We start from the raw sequence: 22,279 nt of genomic DNA, 5'->3' as shown, positions 1-22,279 counted from the left end.
AACTAGCCAGCCAGTAGATTCATTCGCCAAGGCAAAGGGAGGGCGAAGTCATACTCCATTACATTTTTCTAATATATTGTCTCTTTTGTATATGGAATGCACACACAATACAGGGTTCTGAACACAGAGGTGTGCAGGACCTGTGGTAGCCATTAGGCCTCCTTCCAGCACAGCCTGCTGTTGTTCTAGACTAGGCGTAGGATCCATAATATGGAAAGACACCGTTTTGCAACCTCAATTTGTTTTTGATGAACAACACTGTGGAGATAAGCCTGTATTAGCACACACGAACTTTCATTAATATTACAAGAGTGTTCTGCAATTTAATCCATCCAAAATGGATGCACATATTTATTCACCCATCATTTTCTGTTATGTCTAATTTTTATATCTTCGAAATTATTTTCTTTACTTTTAATTTTAAAAATAAACATTATTATACAAAATCTTTCATCTAAGTAAAAACATTACAGGCCAGGCTCTGCTCTGCCTGAAATGCATGAGATTCTCACTGAGTTGATTTGTTTCCATTCTCATCAATGTTGCAGAAATGTTTCATTTTGCTAATTTGTAAAAGAGTCACATTTTAAGGCTCTCTTATTCTCGGACTTAGGACCTCTTCATGACTGTCATGAATGCACAGTGCTTGCTTCACTGGTGAACCTGCCTGCCATCCTCTCCTTCTCCAAGTCAGTAGGGGGAAGGGTTCTTTATCTTCGAGGAGTGCTGACCCTTGCCCGTCAGTGTCAGCTGCCGCTACTTCCCTCCGGAATCCTGGTCTCTGCCGCCAGAGCTGTATCTGATTTGTAAATGCTGCTGATCTCCTCAGCTTTTTCACGGTGTACCCTCTGGTTTTGTTCTACACTTGGAAAAATCTCTACCTAGAGCATTTATTTTAGTGTCTGTAGTAGTTTAGATTCAATATTCTTGTTCTAGTTGGTTTTATACTTGACAAAACACTTCTTTAAATAAATAAAAATTTAAAAAATCAATCCTTCCACAACTGATGGGAAATGCCAACTTCATTCCATGGTGTGTGGATCTCATTACACTATCTGCTTCTGCACTTCCTGTCATCCCATCTGAGGACCACACAGGGTGCTGCAGGCCTCTTGCCTGATGGTTTTTGTGTGATATATTTTACCATCTAGTAAGGCTGGTTCCCTATATTATGTCCCTTTCAGTCTTTCTGCTGTTTTGTTTGTTTGTTTGTTTGTTTTGGTTGGGTTTTTGTTGTTGTTGTTGTTGTTGTTGTTGAAGGGGGGGGTAGGACTTAAAGCCACCAGTCGATGCTTTTCTTACAGTCGTGCTGTTGATAGGAACTGGGAGTGTCCCTGTACCTTCCAGAAGCCCGTGCTTGCCATCCACGAACACTGGACTTTCTTAGTTGGTTCTCCTTGGGTAAACATCTATCATTTTACTGCATTTCCCCCTCGTATGTTACTCTTGAGATTAAGAATATATTCCTTTATGTCACTGAGATTAGGAACATAGTCCTTTATGTCACATGCTATCATTTGAGGACAGAGACGATAAGCACCAGCCATAATTTTATGCAAAATTACTTTTGCTTGGGTTTTGGCTACAGATCCGATTCTTGAAATGTAGCAACTATAGCCATCCCGTTTTAATTCCAGCCAGGAAGTATTCCCCTGGGAAAACATGTAACTGTGAAAACGGAGTTTCGTTTTTGCGGATCGTTCGGAGTTTTGTCCCGGGTTAGCCCTCTCTGGTGGCCCACGGCTAGGCTGATGTTGCAGTGAATATCAAGCGAAGCTCACTACACTTACCTCCTAAGTTCATGCCGGCTTGAAGGCATTTCTGGAGCCTGCAGGCAGGACAGTTCTTTCGCCGGATCTTATCAATAATGCAGTCATTTCTTCCAGCACACAGATAGTTGTGTTGCCCTGATTTAATAACAATAAAAATATTGTTAAAAGACAACAAATTACCAGACTAGAATAAAACACTGACAAGTATGATCAGAATAGGATCCTTCCCTCTCCTGCTTAGATATTTCTTTTACACAGTAGAGGCAAACAGGGTTTATGGATGAAATGGGTAAGGGGTTGGCAACCTAACACCAGTTAGACTCTAGCTTACCTACGAGAACACTGTATCTATGTCAAACATAGTCTTAAAAAGGGAGAGGAGCCACTATTTGATTTCGTTAATAGCCGCACGTGGCGTGCAGTTTTTTCAACTGTTATGACTGCACCAATCCAAGCAAAGGCCAGATTGCAGCTTTCAGTTGCAAAGCTGGCTCACCAATGACATATAATTTTACCACAAAGGCTTTCAACGGCAGTGTTGGTCTTCCATTCTCCCAGCCGACCTGGAATAACACAAATCAAATGTCTGACACAGCACAGTCTTATAGAGTGGCACCTACTGGCAGAATGTGGAATTGCAGTCCAGCTCTACTCATTTAATTAATTAATTAATTAATTAATTAATTTTTTTTTACCAACTATCCAGGAGCTACCAGAGACTTCTTGAAGCAATGGAAGTCTTATAAGGAGCCAGGCTGACAAAATTCTCTACTTGTGCTAACTCTCACTCCACCAGGGGGAGAAGAAACAACAGACAAGGCTGTCAGATATAAGATATGGCACTGGAACAGTTGTGCTGAGGTGAAAGTGGGACGAGCAGGTTTCCCCTGTGGATAGACCATACCAGGAAGCCATCGCAGCAAAGGTGAATTTAAATAAAAATATAAAGATCCTTCAGTGTACCTGTGGGGCCACTCTGGCACAGGAAACAGTAAACACTGTAGAAAATGGGTATCGGTACTGGGTGGGTTTCAGGAGGAATGTGGGCACAAGAGGGAGAGAGGAAGGGACAGTAAAAGGAAAATAAAGGCCCAGGGCTAACAGGAGCCTTAGAGGCCACGGTAAGGCTTTGGATGTTATTTTGGGTAATAGGAGAAGGCGCTGGACTTGAGAGCTTGAAGCCAGACCACTCTAGCTGCTGGATAGAAAACTGACTTCAGTGCATTAAGGACAAAAGCTAGGGATCTGCACTGCTAGGGTCAGTGTGATGGGATGAAAGGTCAGATCCTAGAGCAATTCTGAAGAAAGATCTGCTAAGAGTTTTGGTGAGTTGAAGATCCTCGGCTAACCAACTAGAACAGTGAACTGCCTTTAATTACAATAGGATGGTACAAGCTTGTGGCTTGTCAGGAGTGACTCTAGCATCTGGCATGGCAAGTCAGATTTCTTCAAGAAAGGGTGTTGGCAGTTAGTCATCCAGGCATGGCATGAGGAATGGGTAATCAGTGCGGGCTGCTATCGTAAGTTATGAGACAGGGTAGGATCTTATGGTAGGTAAGCACAGACTGCAGAGAGGTTGTCTGAAGGTGACTCCTAAACATGAGTAGCTAGCAAATGTTCTCACTGAACCCTGTAATGGTGAACAGGTGAGGGTACAGTCCTTCCCTCAGAACACCACTATTATGTCCCCTTGATTGGTAATTTCTAATTATAATATATAATGTATATGTAAAACATATGTATACATAATATATAAGTATATATATAAGTATAATAAATGTCCAGCAAAAATAACACAGATCTCTTAATATAGTACATCACATAAAACAATTTAACTTAACAATCTTAATAACAATAAATCTTAATAACCATAAATCTTAGTAACAACAATAAAATAATAGTAATAGAATAGGAAAATCTTACAAAACGAGAAGTTAAATCCTACCATCATAATAACCTAAGAGCTATTTTATTTTTAGACTAGAGGTTTTTAATGAACATAGGTAGTATACCAAGTCTAGGCTTTGTGCAGTAACAAAGGATTAATATAATAAAGTGGTTTCTTCTTTTAAAACAAAAGCCCCAAACCTCTACTCTCTACTATCTATGGAAGCCTTAGGACAAGCCTACCATGCAGGCTAGGCAGTTGTTACTTTGTGTTTTCTGAAGGAAACGCAAACTGGAGCTGGTAATGTAGGGAAACAGAATTGGAAACACAGTTCAGAGAGCCTGGTAGTATTGGTCTTCCTCAAGGCCGGAGCAGTTGGCAATACAGTTTGCTGGTGGTCTAACAGCACGTGGAAAGTGCTCTTTGGAATGTTTTTGAGTAAAGCACACTCACTTTCCTGGGAAGAACCTCCACTGGTAGCTGGCGTTCTGTGCTTTTCCCATCGGATGCTACCCAATGCCCAGCTGCAGGCTGCACTCTAACTAATTCACAATGAACTAAGTCAACTTTAAACTTTAAAGACATAATGAAATGTAATTTTAATTTACCAAAGATTTATGGGGGCCACCTATGTGCAAAGACCACAAGACTGGTCTCTTGGGGTGTCAATTTCTTTTCATTTCTATAGATTGATAATAAGTGCAAGGAAGCCTCATCGGTATATAAGAGCGAGCAAGAAATGGTCTCTATATCACATGCACATGGGGGATTTTCTCTGTTGCTTTTAGAATAAGTGGTTTTCAAAGGCTGGGATGAATGTATGATCAGCATCCTTTAAAGATACAAAAGCCTCTAACAACTGCAGAATGTTTTCCTTCTCAGGCTGTTTCGTCTGCCACAGAGCACAGGGGAATTTCAGGAGACTATTGTTGACATCTTTTGATAGATTCCAGACAATTCTTTTATACACTTTTTAGTTGTATAAACATTAAAGATTTATAAAATCTAATTACAATTTTTTAAAATGTGTATGAGTTTTGCCTGCATGTCTGTCTGTGCACCACCTGCATACATGGGACCCGAGGAGTCCAGAAAGGGTACTGGTTCCTCTCTAACTGAAATTACAATTGTTTGTGAACCACCATGTGGGAGTTAGGAATCTAACCTTGGCCCTTTGGAGAATCAGCCAGTGCTCTTAACCACTGAGTTGTCTCTTTAGTCCCTGCATTAAATATCTGAGGTGCACTTATACAAATGTGATTTGTGTCTTATCCCTTAGTCCCTGTTACATCCACAAGAACAGAGATACACACACACACACACACACACACACACACACACACACACACACACAGAGAGAGAGAGAGAGAGAGAGAGAGAGAGAGAGAGAGAGAGAGAGAACATGGATATCTGAAATACTGTTCTTTTCCTTTTTAAAGCCTGTGCTCTCCTTGTGTTAAGATAGCAAGCTCAGAAGAAGTCACTTCTTAGGCTATGTGGGATAAATAACTTAATATAGAAATATTAACATAGGTAGACAATCAGAATCCTGACTAGGGAGCAGAGGCCAAGAATGACAGCTAAGGGACTCATTCAGCAGGTCCTGGCGTGTTACTGCAGATTTCTGCTTACAGAATGTCAGGTGCAGAGCCGTGCTGCAGAAAGATTAACCTTAAGGTTATGGGACAGGTTAGGAGAGTGAAAGTAGGGGCCACTGTTACAGGTTTCCATAGAAGTCATAGATGCCTATTTGGAAAATAGTAGCTGTATAGTAGTCAGCATGTAGAGGCATAGGAATAATTTTGGGTTAAAATGAAAGTCAAACAGCTAAGGAAAAAAGAAGCTCGATTTCTCACTGAGTTATGTATCAGTTGTGAGGACCGTTCTACATCCAAGCGACAGCATGCCAGCTTCCAGGAGATAAGTCTTCTGCAGATACTTAGGAACTTGCCAACAAAGGGTAGGGTGAAAATTTAAAGGTGCCTAGGAGTGACCAAATGCAGATATTGGAGGGAAATGACTACCAAAAAGAACCCTCTGGGCAAGGTTTTGTGGTTGGCCAGCCTCACCTCGCCCCCCAGCCTTGTGACTCTTTTAGTAGAAGATGTTTAGAAACAAACAAAGCAAAAAACAAAACAAAACAAAAACACGACAAAACCAAACCAGGCTTTGGATCTGCTGTAGAAGATGGAGATGGAAGGTGAAAGAGCTGGAGAGGAGGGGTACGGGAGGTGGGTGAGAGGCTCCAGAGTGCACACAAGACAAGTGTGGTGGAAGGCTGGATTGATGAGCAGGTGTCTCGGAGGTGTCCCCAGGGGAACAGAGCTGGAATGCCACAAAGTTAAGGAGATGCCAAGATTTCTGACTTTCCTTTGAGATTCCAAAGGTTCATGACCTATGAGGGAATACTGTACCCCGCAAGTAGGGCAAAATAGATTTCCCAAAAGCAAAAGACAAATTAAAAAAACAAAGCTCTCAAAGTTCAAGGTGATCTGCCATTGATTTAATTCACTAGTAGATTAGAATTCATCATCTCTCAGAGAAATGTAGCAAAAGCCAGAATCTTCAGAATAACCAGACTGCAATAACATTGGATACAATCAAATAGAAAAATATGAGTCAAAGTCGATAGAAAAAAAAATCAGTAGAAAGCACTTCACACATAACCTAAGGGCTAGAATTAGAAACACCTGAGAGTTATTGTATATTAAAAAAAGACTACAAGGATTAAAAGAGTGAGAGCTATCAACGTTAGTAATGTCTAAACTAAGAAATCAGCTATGAAAAAAATGTAGCACCAAATGTTCAGCCAAGATTTAATATTTTATTAAATAAAGCAGTCCAGATTTTGCTCTTGTCTTTAAAAATGGTGAAATTCTATGTATATCAAAGAATTGTAAAATAAATTAAAATAAAATTCAATATGGTTTATCATGAGTTTAAAAAAAAGAAAGAAACGAGAGCTAGCGATGTAGAGCCGTAAGTAAGGCAGACAGGTAAGCAGGCAAAACAGAGAGACATTTGGAAGCTGAAATGTGTAGCCTTTAAGAGTTAGTGTTTAGAATTATCAGGATACTGGATGTTCAACAAAAATGTAACAGTGGAATAAGGTGAATATAACCAGAAGTTGCTAAAACTGAAACACAAGACAAAAATTATTTAAAAATAAATAAGGGGAACATCAGTAATTTGTGAGATAGCACAAATTATTTAGCATGGTTAACTACAGTCCCAGAACAAGAGAAAGGATAGAGCAGAGACATATATGTGAAGAGGTTCTAACCTAATTTTCTAATGCCAAAAGATAAATAGAAACAAAATAACTGGAGCATGACACAGCCAAATGTCTGAGATACAAATATAAAGATGAAATTCCCAAACGCATCTTTATATGGTAGGGAAACTATATCACACAAGGGGAGCAAGGCTGATTAATAACTGGTTTTGATCAAAAAAATTGAGGCCAGACCTCCTGATAATTGACAGCTGCTGGAGAGAGGTGGGGGAGGGAGGGAGGGACGGGGGGGGGAAAGAGAGAAAGAGAGAGAGAAGGGGGAGAGAGAGAGAGAGAGAGAGAGAGAGAGAGAGAGAGAGAGAGAGTTAGTTTTCTTTAGGTGTATCCAGCATGAACTAGGTTAAGAAGTAATGAGGACATAAAGTTGAATTGTATTGATTGGGGAGGGTAGATCTGGAAGGAGTTGGAGAAGGAGGTGAATATAATCGAACTACAATGTATGAAATTTTCAAAAATTAATAAAAATATGGATTAAAAACAATTGAGGCCAGAAAGACACTGTATTGTATCTTTAAAGACTGTCAATTTTGAATTTTAAAATTAGTTTCCTCCACATCAAGGAGAAGTGAAGATTTCCCCCTTGAATAAACAAAAGTAAGGCAATTTGTCCCTGGCAAGACTGCACCGTAAGAAATAAAAAACAGAGTTCTTCATGTTTAGGAAAACTAATGCCCATTGCAAATTTGGGCATACAGAAAAAGTAAGAATTGAAAATAGTAAATACATGGGAAATTTATAGGAAAAAAAACCATATTATGAGACCTTCAAAATACACATATACAAAATTACCTATCAATATAGCACTAAGAATGGGATAGGATATTTAGAAAATTCCACTGCTGTAAGTTTTGGATGTTATATTTGAAATGCTATAGATGAATTCTCAGTAATCTATGGTAAAATATATATCGTTTATATAAGCTTTAGGAATGGCTCTTAAGCTATGGTGTCTACTTTATAAACATCCCCTAAGCAGTCATCAGGGATTTATCTTCACTGTCCCCTTTCCAAAGCTCTGAGATGGAGAACTGAACTCTGTGTTTCCTGGAGCCAAGAATCTGACGCACATTGAGAAACAAATCCATATAACAACACTACAATAACAAATTTAGTTTATGAGACAGTGCAGAGGTATAAAGGAGAATACTAAAACAACCAATTCAAAGAACAATTAAAGGAAAAATAGGTGAACAATTAACAACATGGGAAACAAACAAACAAACAAAACAAAAAAAAAGAGGCAAAGATATAAACCCAAGCATAAATTCCATTAAACATAAATGGTCTAAAGTTAAAGATGATGGACTAGTTTTAAAAGTAAGATTCAGTGTGTGCTAAGGTGTACTTTAAATATTAAAAACATGGGGAGATTACAAATGTGGAAAAAATACAATACCAACAGTAAGCATAAGAACATCTGATGTAACTACATTGATATCAGACAAGGAAGACTTTAAAACTTTAAAAGAGTATTACTAGAGATACAGAATATAATTTTATACTGATCTAACTGGAATTATAACAACCCCCAATACATAACACACACACACACACACACACACACACACACACACACACACACACACACACAAACGCACACATTCAAAAACTGAAAGTAAAAGATATACACGTAACTGGAAAAATAGAAAACTATCAGTAACCAGGAAAGCAGCTACCATCTAGAAAGTCAGGGAGGGTACATAGGATTTGAACACCATTATTACACACTTTCACCTATCCCCATTTTGGTCACCCAACTGCACAATATACATTTGTTTCAAGCACATGTAGGTAAATCTGAGGTAGAAAAAGGCGGAAGTTATGCAGATAATATAAAGCCATTAATAAATGAAACACATGCAAAAAGTAAGAGGACCATGTCATTTGAAAATGAGGCAACACATTTATAAGTAATTTATGTGTCTCAGAAAATCTAGCTCAGGACTGCTCAGGTCCAGTGCAGTGATCCTGTCCCACCACAAGAGGGGCCAGAAACTGGGAGTAAAGAGCAGGAAACACATGTGGGTGGGTGGGTGGTGATGAGGTGGTGATGAGGAGTAGAGGTCGGTAGAGATGAAGAGGGGAAGGCAGAAGTTCTAGTGGAAGCCCTAAACACTTCAGCTTTCTGATTTTTTTTCTTGCCAAATTGATTTTAATGAAGTCAAGAGCTATTTACACAGTAAGCTTTTTAAAAAACTGTTAATATGAGTAACCGGTATGTAAAATTCACTTGTTCTTTGAGGGAGATCTAAAGATCAGTGTGGTTATTTCAATAAATAATGTAATTCGTGATTCCCAACTAAGTTTAAAATCCTACCACCCGTTCTATCAGTATCAATACGCCAAAGAATACCTATAATTACAAGATAGTTTACAACTTTATAGGGGAATGCAAATGCCCTGTAGATTTCTAGTAGATGCTAATAAGTTCTCATAAAATGAGGAAATTCTGTTTCTCATAACATAGGGTAGAACACATTTTAAAAAGCACATAGTTCTACAATGTGGAGGGAAAAAAAATCGTTTCATATATTTATGATTTGACTACTCCAAAATGTTCCCTTATAAACTTTTGTACAAAATGTAGCACTCTGAAAAAATGGTTCATAGGCTAATGAAGAAACTAGAGATGTACAAACAGCACACTGCTTGGAAACTGACGATGCACAGATGTTGGAAGAATTAATCAGTGTACGAATAGCACACTGTTAGGTTAATAGATGCACACAGCACGTGTAACTCGCTGTGGATCTGGTCCAATGCTACTTATATTAGGTTAATTGGGTCCCCCAAATTGCACAACAATTTGAATGTCCACACATAAGACCCTGAGGGTCCCTGTCACCAGTTGGGTTTGATTGGTAAATAAAGTTGCCGGCGGCTAGGCTGGGAAGGGGACAGAGGTGGGACTTTTAGGATTCCTGGGCAAGGAATGGAGGAGGTGGAAGGAATGAACCGCCATGCTGGAAGAGGGGCAGCTGCCATGTCTGAAAAACGCAGGGCAGAGAGACAGCCAACACGTAAGAGCCCTGGACGAGCAGCCCAAGGGCCCCCGATGGTGTCTAGGGCAGCAAAGACGGACTATGGACTTTAGCAGTAATAACTCAGGAGTGTCGGTGGGAGGTGTTAGCCACATGGAGCTTAAGAAGTGACCCGTCCACTGAGCTGTCAAAGGCATATTAAATATAAGGTGGCATATGAGTGTCCTTCATTTGAGAACCCAGAACATTGTGGCAGGTAGCCTGGAATGCACTGCCACCCCTGGGACGATCTGATAGTGACATCGGGGTTCAGCAACTGTGACTTGCAGGTTAATGCAGTACACCGTGCAGACACAGACTCGTAGTAAAGAAGGCTCACCCAAGATTCCTAAGTAACTAACTCACAAACGATACCCAGAAATGAAGCTGGTTTGGCTCCATTTCCAGTGTTCTACGGAACTCCCCTCCACACTATAACCAACAATGAAATGAGCTCTCAAGGAAGTATGGAGGCCCAACCTAGCCTTTGGTGGGTAGAAACGTAAAGATCAGAAATCCAAGCCCCATCTTTCTCCTCTATATGGCAAGTCTGAGATGAGCCTAGGCAATATGAAACTCTGCCTAAGAAGGGAAGGAAGGAAAGAAGGAAGGAAGGAAGAAGGAAAGAAGGAAGGAAGGAAGGAGGGAGCAAGGGAGGAAGGAAGAACATGATTTTGTGGATTTTCAATGAAGCCAGAGAGGCAGGAATGTTTCTGAGGCTGACTGGTAAGTGAAGCTGTTGATTTGGGCCCAACCTGCTTGGCCCCACTCCACGGAGAGGCTGGCCAGTCAGTGATGCCTGCAGTTGTAGTAGGTTTGGGAGGAGAGGCAGCCAGTCTAGGTTCCGGAAGGCTTCCAAAGTGATGGCCAGTGTGGGTGGAGCACCCTGATGCTGGGATCCAGAAGCATGGACAACGCAAATTCAAAAATTGACCGGAAACTCAGAACTTGAGTGCTCAGAAAAGAAACCAAAGGAAATCAGCCAAGCTGACTTTAAGAAAAAAAAACAAACAAACAAAATACAAGCTATTATTTCTTTTGTATTGTTTCAAATTGTAAAATTGTTTTGTTTGTTTTTAATTGTAGGATAATTTAGGAAGTGCTTAAAAGTAAACATTGTTTCAAAAATTATAGAAAGCAACAAAAGTTATCATTGGTCTCTCTCTCTCTCTCTCTCTCTCTCTCTCAATAAAAAAAAAAAAAGACCAACTTTGAGCTATTCTTGACCCGGTGCCAAATGAGAGAGAGAAAATAAAAATATTGAGGGCTGTAGGGTCTTAGAGCAACATAAGAACAGGGCAGGCTGATGGAAGGCTGTGGGGAGGAGAGCGGGAAGGGACTGGCTTTGCATTCAAAGCCTGTGGGTTTAGAGGTTGACTCAGCCTCAGGGGAATGGAAACCCTCAGTCAGAATGCTTCATGTTTCAGCGTCTTGGTCTCCTAAACCATAAAATGGAAATGGTAAATGGCAGTATGGGGGTCAAACAAAAAGGCATTAACAATCCTGCCGGCACTGGCTTCTGTGTCACACATGTATTGGTACCTGGCAGAGAGGGGAGAGCCTATGTTTCACTGTTCTGACCTGTGGACATCTGAACGATTCATAGCCTAACACTCCCTGAAAAAAGCAAGCCTAAGATGAACACCAGTCTGGCGTGCAGGCCCACACTGGCTCCCAGGGGCAAGGATCAAGCCAGAAACTAGAAGAACCCCACCTGAGATTGTGGGCCCCAGACAGATGTCTCTCATGTCAGGCCCAGACAGGAAGGGCACCATGCAGAGTGGGGTTGGGGCAGACCATGCCCAAGATAACCCCTGTCTGGCATCATGATGTACAGATAGATGGTTATAGCACCCCTGTGATTACCCAAGACACTCAGAGACCCCAGCCACCACTAAGAGCAGCAAGTAAGTGGTGGAGAAATGGAAAAGAAAGAGAACAGAAGGATATATGCACAATGAAGAGAGGCAGAACTGGAGATTCCAGGGTAGTGAGGAACGGCCTGATGTGAGTAGCTGGTGATGACCTGGGACCATGGTGTGGTCTTGGCCTGTGCCGCCACTGGGGGGGGGTCCATGTCTGGATCTACAGCCCTGCAGCAACAAGGGTCTGTTATCACCAAAAGCCAGATGGACATTCTTGGTCTGGGCTGCTGCCTGGGGACATATTGATGCCTTAGGGCTGTGTAGAACTGACTCCTAACATGGGCATCATGTGACGAGCTGGTCCTGGGGGCATGAGAACAGAAAGCTGACCCCACCCTAGCCAGCCGCTGTACTTGAGAGAGCCTCCTCCCCATTGCTGGAGTTGAGGTTGAGTTGGACGATATTATAGCATGGGAAAGCTGGCCCTGCACCCTGCACCCTGCACCCTGCACCCTGCACCCTGCACCCTGCACCCTGCACCCTGCACCCTGCACCCGTGTGAAAGAGTGAGAGATACGCTCCTTCCCCTTTACTTCTCACCACCTGCAGCAGGTAGGAGAGTTGTCCCTGGGGTCATGAGAGCAGGAGAGCTGTCCCAGCCCCTCAATGCTGCAGCACTTAGGAGAGCGGACCCTGCATATTGTCTGGCTAGCACAGTAGAGCTGACCCTGAGGGGTTTGTAGGTGTGAGGCAGCCCTGAGAGCAGGAGTGAGGGAGAGCTGCCTCTGCCTATTGTCTGCTAAGTGGTGTTGTCTTCAAGGGAGATCTCTGTTTTCCATTTGGTTTATTGCTTATATTATGTTAATTGGATTCCCAAATTACAGGAGAATTCACATGCATGTGAGATGCTGCCAGTCCCTGCCCCCAGCAGGTTCTAATTGGTAAATAAAGTTGTCTGGGCAGGGAGACAGAGGTGGTTCCCTGTGCAGGGGAACTAAGGAAAGGAAGAGGTTTTAGAATCACCAAGACAGGGAAGCAGGAAGGTGAGGCCTGAGCTGCAGGAGAGAAAGCATACAGCCATGTAAGAATGGGGAAGAGTGGCCTGGGGGGCCATTCCCCCAGTTGGGTCTCAGGTAGCAGAGATGAAATATAGATTTTAGTAAGTGATAATTCAGGAATATTGGAGGTGTTAGCAATGTGGAAGTTTGGAAGTGGCCTAGCCATCGAGCTGCTTAGGGCATATTAAAATTAAAGTTGCATGTGTGTCTTTCATTAGTGAATCCAAAATATTTGGGTGGGTAGCAAGAATCTCGAGCACCTGCTGGGGGGTTAGAGCAGATTAATTATTGCCTCTTCAGATCCCCTCCCCTTCCTTTTGCCCTTGCCACTAGTGGCCGGTGGCAGTTGGTCCTGCTTCTCACCTGCTTCGGGCACCTAGGATGGCAGGCCCTGCACTCTGCCTGGGCAGCATGGTAGAGCTGGACAGGTGTCGGGTGTGTAGGGTTTGCACATTGCTCCTGAGCCAGCCCTGGGGGTATGAGAGTGGGAGGGCCAGTGGTTTTGAATTGTCTCACCCCAACATCTACCCCATTTAGGAATGGCTGCAGTTTATGAAGGCGTCAATCTTACAGATCCAAACCTACAGGATCTCCATGACGCAGGGCAGCAACAGAATATCTGAGAGGAGTCTCAGTGAGGACTCAGTATTAATAGTGATGTAGAAGCCAGAGGCCCCGAACCAGACCCAATGACTCACTGAGATGAAATTTTGCAAGTGAAGAAGTGTGGACAAAAGGATGCACTGTGGGCACACTGTGACACACTATAGCTCCCACAACTGGATTTTTTTTACTCTGTTGGAGAGGTAGTTGTCAGGGTGGAAAACAGGCACAAATGGAGTGGCGGGATAAGTGGGACTGGGGTGATTGCTGTCAAATTCACGAAGAACCAATGAAAAGAACAATTAAAAAAGGGCATCAACAGGAAGTATAAAACCTGGCCTACAGTAAACACACACACACACACACACAAACACATACACAAACATATACAAACACACACACCACAACACACACACACAAACACATACAAACACACACATACAAACACACACACACACAAACACATACACACACACACACACACACACACACACACACACACACACACACACATACACACACACACACAACACACACACACACATACAAACACACACACACACACATACACACACATACACACACATACACACACAAACACACACACACACACACACACACACAACACACACACACACACACACAAACACACACACACACACACACACACAACACAAACACACACACATACACACACACACACAAACACATACACAAACACATACACAAACACATACACACACACAAACACATACACAAACACATACAAACACACACACCACAACACACACACACACACAAACACATACAAATACACACACACAAACACATACAAACACACACACACAAACACATACAAATACACACACACACACAAAGATTAAAAAGTGCTGGTGTTACCAGTCATCCTGGGTTTAGTTTACTTTTTTTTTTTTTTAAAAAAAGGTAAAGTGAGAAAATTCAAATAACTGTCAGCTCTTAATTAAATATAAGTGAGCAGAATACATCTCCAGCCATGATTCTACTCCATTCAATAAACATGTGTGTGTGTGTATTCATATGCATGTATATGTGTGAATACATGCGCATGCCCTAGGAGTCTAACCCAGGGGCCTCACGCCATCTAGTCAACTCCTCTACCTGTGAGCCATACCGCAGCCCAAAGATTTTCAAGGCCAGGTTGAAGAACTGACAAAGTAGCCCATTCATTGCCTCCAGACTTTACATTATAGACGTTCAGGGAGCTTCGGGAAGTTGGAATAAGACATATGGTATTGATGTGATGTTACTTTAAGATATGGCTATACAAGGGGAAGAGGAGGAAGCCTTTATGAAGAGAGGACCAGTCAGGAATGGGGTAGGGTACAGGGCGAATATCAGTAATAGATATATGAAAACGTCATAAAGGAACCATCTCAGTCAAGCCCTAGAGAATGTTTAGAATTTGAAACACCGAGAGGACAGATGTACAGTGACTCAAACAAAGAATTTGCTCCAAGAGAGGCAGGGGCATAGTTAATGTGTGGAGGCAGAATCAGGCCGACAAAGCTCTGGCAGACCCAGGCACTGAGCAGCAATCGGCAGGATGAGGTGACTGGAGGGTGATTAGGGCCTGCAGAAGCTCTGAGGACAACGCCCTGCCTCCCTGCCCCCTTCTTAGAACCATCAGGAATAAGGATCCCTCCTACTCACACACTCCTCTGACACAGGCACAAAACAAGCACAGGTTGAAATCTCTCTACACATGAGTCCAAAATAAACCTTTCTCTTCTGTACAAGTTTATCTTGGGTACTCTGACACAGGAATGGAAAGCTGACTGACATTCTCTCCTGGGTCTCACGCTCACTCGGGGGACTCTTTGCTTAATGTCTCCAGTGTGTCCTCATCTGGTAGGAAACCCTCTTCAACCTTTCGAAGGCCCTTTGTGGTTCTTCTTTACAATTTTAAAGCTACAGTTGGTTATTTGGGGAACCTTGAAATCCGTCTTCCCTTTCGACACTATTTTCCGGCTTTGATGGGTAACAACACCCCATGACTCCTTCCCCTGAGATTTTCTTGGGTCCTGTCATCTCTCTCAGTGCCTTCTCCCCTGAGTTCAGGTTCTTTGGGGTCAACTTCTAAGTTACAGAGGTGTGAAGCTTTGATCTACACACTGACTTCAGAGAAATGGTTTTGTCTTTCTATTTGCTGATTTGCTACACAAACCAGCACAGAGATCACATGACCCAGTGGTGACACACAGAAGGGTTTAATGAATGGTGTTATTGCTACTGTCCACACTCCAGCTATTAGCTTTTAAAATTACTTGTATTTTAAATTTACTTAAAAAAATTTTTCATATAATATATTTTGTTCATTTGATTTCCCTCTCCCAGATTTTCCCCTACCCCCATTCAAATTCATGTTTTTTTTTTCTCTTTCATGAAAAAAAAAATTCAAGAAAGAAAAGAAAGAAAGAAACCCTACCAAATAAACCACAAAAGCACATAAAAATGAAGAATATTTGTCCTGAGTATGGGCTGCCCCAGAATATGTTGTAGGCCCAGAGTCACCTCTTTGAAGAAAATTGATGTCCCCTTTCCCAACAGATACCATTTGCAAATAGCTTCTCCATGAGGACCAGGACCCGGACTTTGTTTGCACTTCCCCTTCTCTGTCTGACTTGACCTTGGGCAGGTCTTGTGTGTGACATCATACTTTCTGTCCGTTCCTACGTGCTGCTGCGTCCTCTCCAATCTTTTCATTCCAGATAGTAACTTCTAGTATTGTTTCTTACCAGGGCTGTGCTTGGTAAATCATCTGTTTCTATGGCATACTATTTCAACAGGAAATGTTTCTTAAACTTAAAAACAACAACAATCACAACAACAACAGCAACAACAGCCTAGCTGGCTCTGAGGCACATACCTTTAATCCCAGCACTTAAGAAGATCTCTTTTAAAAGCAAACAAACAACTTGGTTTTTTTTGTTTTTTGTTTTTTGTTTTTTTCAAACAAACAACTTGAAAATGTATTTTTTTTTCTTACAGACCTTGATACACTAAAAAACAAACAAACCAACCCAAAAGGAGAGCTCCTGAGGTTGAAATGACTGTGGAGAGTGTGGTCTTCTGTTGGTGCCTGACTGGCTGAGGAGATCTTTAGTTCTAGACTCTAAGTGCTTGTTTTACATGTCAAACCAGACTTGGCCTCCAGGTTCTCCCAGCATCCTTCAGTCTCTACCTGGCATAACCTGTCCCCAACCCTGAACTTTCCAACCCAGGGATTGGGCTGCCCCCTCGCTCACCCCCCAGAGGCTCTTCCCTAGATAAACCAGACCTTTTGGTCCCCTCCCCCACAGCTCTCTCTGTAAGTGCTCCTTCTCTCTTTCTCTTCCCCCTCTCCTCTTTCTCTTCCTATGGCCACTTCCATGGCCCCAGTCCTTGGGACCTGTAAACTCTCTCAAGATCAGCTTTCCAATAAACCTTCATTTAATATGATCTAATCTGGCTTTTGAATTGGTTCATTTCACCAGTGGAGAAATAATTTATCCTGGAGTGCCAAAACCTGGGAGCCTAGCCTCTGGGCTGGAAAGTTCAGGGTTGGGGGCAGGGTATGCCATGCAGTGACTGAGGGATGCTGGGAGAACCTGGAGACCCTGTGTATGTGCTGCTTGCTTTGTTCCTCAGTAAGCATGGCGTCTAAGGATGGTACACTTTAATAAGGAAGAACACTAATGTGCTCGGGGACATTAGACATAAAATGCCGCAGGTCCTAGCAGCTCCAACACCAAGGTCAACGGGTTCTAAACCTTTCGGAATCTTTGTGGAAGGATTCATGGAGGGCTAGATCCCTTGAACAGGCACTTAGCCTAACAGTGGCAGGTAAGTGACACTAGACAAAAGGCCCCGAATTGCGTGCATTTGTGTAGTTACACCTTATACACAGAACTCACTGCAGGAAAGGAAAGCACACTAAACAGTGAGGCTGGTTCTGCCACACGGAAATGCTGGGACCTCACCCTGAGCCCTGGAGACAGGAACAGTTGTGCCACACCCTTCAAGTTTCCTTCTTTCAGAAGGAAGTTGAAAGACGTTGAACCTCAGGCCCCTGTGCCTTTTTGCTCATTCTGCTTTGATGAGGAGATCTGAGAAGAATATCTGGCCTGCTTGCCTCGGCCCAGGAGAAATTTCTGTCTATAGTATCTATAGTCTCCTGGTTTCCGGGGAGGCCTGCCCTCACCCAGTGGAGCCCAGCCTGAGTCCTGTTCCCAGGCTCGGGTTGCAGATTCCTTTTGCACTCACCGCAAAGCCATATCCTTCAACTCCCCCCTTGAAAAAGGCTGATATTTTATCTTCCACAAGCCACTCCTTTGTTTTTCAATCTGCCCAGAGTCTGGGAGGGGAAATACAGTGCTATTTACGAGGTCTCTTAGAGATTAAGAGACTCCAACACCAGAATCCCCGGGAGAAGAGTTTTGCTGAGCCTAAGTCCTGCCCCAGGGTCCTGCGCTGTATCTTAGCCATCCGTCGCTGTATCTTAGCCATCCGTCCGTTGTCCTCTGCTCATGGCCCTAGCTTTCCAGTTCCCCATATGTGAAGCCCATTAAAGGCAGGGGCATCACAGACTGAGGCCACTGTGATAGTGCAAACACTAGGATAACAAACCTCTTCACAGCTGAGGCACATTTTGAACGGATCCTATTGTCATTTGGGTTGACAACAAGCTTGTCAAAATTCTCCAGACACCGTGCTTTCCTTTTTCAGTTTTAATGTTTGCTGCGTCATGCGAATTAAGTAGAATTTTCTTTTTATAATTTAAAGCTACAAAGGGGATTCACTAAAAGATAGCAGTTCACAAGGTACTTTAATACTTAAGATATTCTTCAACTAAATAATCTTGCTTAATAATTGGTTATCTATCCAACGTCAGCAAGTCTGAGGGTTGGGCTGATGCTGCTCTTCATTAAAACTTGGGAATCAAGTGTGGAGGCATGGTCCCCAATGCATTTGGAATGCCTCTCCACTTAACCACCCTTGGGTCCTCTGGGATGACCTGACCTCGTGAGCAACATTTCTTGTTTTCAATACAAGAACTCACTTTCAACATCAGAAAGGCAATTTCACTAAGACCTTTTTTAAAATTAACTTTCTGCTTAAATCTCATGTTCATCTTTAAAAGTTCATTTGTTGTCTTGCTTGAGGGATTTTTTTCCCTCAGCTGACAATTGCCCAGCAACAGTAGCCCATGCTTGCAGTCACTATTTTGAGCTACATCACGTGTCACTTACATAACCTTGTTTAACTGCTATTGAACTGGTTCAAACAACCTGGGAAACAGATTAAGGCGGTCTCAGTCCCAGCAAATCCCCGAATTGCAGATTCCGGTGTGCGATTTCCCATCCCCCACGCCGTCTCAGACTGTGGTGAGATGGAGTGCGGTAAGAACTGGTTATTCATTCCTAGAGCCAACTAAAACACGGGATAATTAACTTCCTCTGCTCAGTTAAAACCAGTCTGGCCTGCCCACAATAAGCCACTGGACAGTGATCCCCTGCTGCTGAGTTTTATGAGTGAGCTCGGATTAGCGTGCTTTAAAACTTAAAACGCCAGGAGGGAAAGACACCAGCGTAGGTTGTCGCTGCCACCTTGAAATGGAATCTCAAAGTTATGCTTCAGGATCCTAACTTCAAACCGGAAGTCAGATTGGATTTATGGTTTGGGAGTTTGTTACCATGAAGAGTAAGCATCGAATTCTGGCGTGAACATCCTTCTTAGAGTGAAAGGTGTTAGTTTTTCACTAAAAATATATGCATTTGTCTCTCTCTCTCTCTCTCTCTCTCTCTCTCTCTCTCTGTGTGTGTGTGTGTGTGTGCGTGTGTGTGTGTTTGCTAACTATGCTGACTTATATTTTAAACATCTTTATATAAAAGATAATAAAAGTAAATATATGGAGAAATCAAAATGCTGGAAGAAACACTTGTCATGACAAATAGTAGGCAAAGTGAATTCCTAACAAGGAAATGATGATGATGATGATATAGGTATAGTATATTTTTCCCCAAGAATATATTACATTCTATTCATATCCCATATTAGGACTTTTACATTTTTGGGCTTTACTATACAACAACATCTGTCGTAGAGACAAACTATTAAATGCTTGGGGTACTGGGCGGATAACTAACATTTGTTAAATTCTCATGTGACAGCTGATTTATGAATGATTTAATTTAGTCCTTATCTTCAATTGCTGTAAGAGAGCCTATGAAGTCAGAGCAATTGTCTCCATTTCGCCAAATAAGACTCAGTCACGTAGCTGGTTTAGCTGGGATTCATGCTTGGAACTCTATTATATACAGTATAGATTCTTCGTTGGATCCATTCATAGTAGAAATATTCTCAAGGGGCTGGAGAGATGGCTTAGCATTAACTGCTCTTCCAGAGGTCCTGAGTTCAATTCCCAGCAACCACATGGTGGCTCACAATAGGGATCAAATGCCCTCTTCTGGTGTGTCTGAAGACAGCTGTAGTGTATTTATTTATATAAAAAAATAAACAAATACCTCAAGATACTTAGACCTGAAGGGCAAAACAGCACTAAAACAGAATGTGTAGCGGAAGGTGTGTTCAGGTTGCCTTCTGTATATGGATACACAAAGGCATCCTAGGTGCTGTGACGCTGAGACGCTGAGAAGTCAGGTGCACCACAATCCTAGCGATGCAATATGAAGGCTGCCAAGCTTGAACACTGCCGAGCACACCAAGCTTTGCCTGATCTGAAAGGACTTCAATTCCTAGGTTTTGAAGAACACAGGAGCACAGCCCTGTAGAAATGGAAACCCCTTTGTGCTAGCTTCTCCACAGTTGGCTTTCAGACATTTCTTTTTGACCAGTCAGCTAACTCACTGTGATCTTGAAAGCAGAAAGGAGGGCATAGTGAGAGAAGGGACTCTGATTCAGCCACCTTGGTTTCAGACAATCTTTGAATGATTTTTTTGTTTTGCAAATCCTCATTTGCCTTCTTGGGAATCACCAATGACCCCAGAGGAGGGCTGATATCGGCAACAAAAAGACAATTGTCTCATAGATATCCACCAGTATTTCAGTAAAACGAAATGAACAAACAAACAAACAAACAAACAAACAAACAAAAAAGTGAAAGCAGTTGTCATGAAGTCCATGTATACACTAAATTGGACTGGTTTGGAGTAGATGAAGTATGAAATTCAAGAGGCCACATGGTGGAAAATGTCTCCCTTCTTTCTGTTCCAACCTCCTGGTTCTACATCAAAGCAATCACTATTATCAATTTCATTGTACCCTACTAAGACTCCTTTTAAAAAGGCATATGCTTGTAAAACCACAATAAATGTGTTTGGTTTGTGAAATGAGGCATTACTAATTTAGTATGTCTTCTTGTTCTACTAATCCAACAAACGATCGCTGGCTGTTTGGCTATCACGTGCTAGTTCCTATGACCAGCTCTCAGTGGAGAGGTGTGGAAGATAGGGAACCTTGCCTGTCAGACATCGGGAGGCAGGGCAGGATGGTGGCTGCTAAACAGATTACACCCTGGGCAAGAACAGCACCGCACTAAATGCTCTGGGGACATGGGGAGAAAGGAGCTATCTTTGCCACAGACGTCAGGAAGGGCCACAGAAAGAAAAGAACATTAGATTTGTACCTTGAAGGATGTTCAAAGGGAACCAGGAGTTTGCTAATAAGAGACACAATTTATTTTAAACCAAGTCATCATGAAGTTTGGGATGGGGAAGCTGAGAATCACAGAAACTGAGATGTGTAAGGCCATGAGGACATGCTGTGCTGCAGGGTCTGGAGGTGAGCAATTGCCACACAGAAACCACACAGGTCTACTTCTTGGGTTAAAAGTTCACTTTGACAATTGATTACCACATTCTCTGGGGCAATATTAGAGGGTCTAGTTGAAGTCATCAAAAGTAACTCACAATTAACTGATCTGTGTTACCCTGACTCTATAGTAGTGGCTCTAAACCTTCCTAAACCTTCCTAAACCCTTTAATATAGTTTTTCGTGTTGTGATGACCCTTAACCATAAAGTTATTTTTGTGTTACTTCTTAACTGTAATTTTGCTACTGTTATGAATCATAACATAAATATGTGTTTTCCTATGGTCTTAGGTGACCCCTATGAAAGGGTCCTTTGGGCCCTGATGGGGTCATGACCCACAGGCTGAGAACTACTGCTCTAAACCCATCTTCCTGTATCTTACACGCCTTGATATCCACTTGTCATTCAAGGGACAAGAGACAAAGCTGTTCTGTACCATTTCTTTCTGGTCCTCTATGAAAATATTCCTCCTTTGGCTGAATGTACCACTCTGTGGTGTTAACTTCATCTTGATCCTACTGTTCTCATGAACAGATGCTGTGGCTGCTGGAACTATGGCTGCCTCGGATCTGTCTCCTACCCAGCTTGCTGAAGTCAAGAGCAGAAATCTTCTGATTTCATTTCTTAACATGCCAACTATTCCCAATACAAACATGGGCGTTTGTACCCACATCTGTGTGAATCCAAAACCTTGTACCTATCAAGATATACAGAAGGTACACTTGGCTTGCACTGGAACCTTCAGTATGCTTATACTGACATTTGAAGTTGGCAAACTGATGAGACAACGTGCCTCTCCAATGCTTTAACAAAGACCCAATATTCAAGGAACAAGGGTTTATTTTGTCTCGTAGTTTAAAGGGTTTCAGTCCATGGCCACATGGACTGCAGTTTGGCTTGTGGGGGTGGCACAGGGCATTGTGTAG

The 22,279-nt window shown here is 42.3% G+C and overlaps 1 protein-coding gene and 1 pseudogene across 5 annotated transcripts in view; one reads left to right on the top strand and one right to left on the bottom strand.

Annotated features, from left to right (window-relative positions):
• The window catches only part of Nr3c2 (nuclear receptor subfamily 3 group C member 2), a 338,093-nt gene that overhangs the window by 91,687 nt on the left and 224,127 nt on the right, over nt 1–22,279 (bottom strand). For all 5 annotated transcript variants that reach the window (XM_032888220.1, XM_032888217.1, XM_032888219.1 and 2 more), the window contains exon 4: nt 1,791–1,907. In XM_032888220.1, the coding sequence (XP_032744111.1) occupies nt 1,791–1,907 (117 nt within the window). The remainder of the gene's footprint in view (nt 1–1,790; nt 1,908–22,279) is intronic.
• On the top strand, nt 11,478–11,590 carry LOC116886745 (annotated as a pseudogene).

This window comes from Rattus rattus, chromosome 17 (assembly GCF_011064425.1).
Source record: "Rattus rattus isolate New Zealand chromosome 17, Rrattus_CSIRO_v1, whole genome shotgun sequence".
Classification (NCBI taxonomy): domain Eukaryota; kingdom Metazoa; phylum Chordata; class Mammalia; order Rodentia; family Muridae; genus Rattus; species Rattus rattus.
Note: the sequence above shows the minus strand (reverse complement) of the source record. Positions and strands in the feature narration are given on the sequence as shown.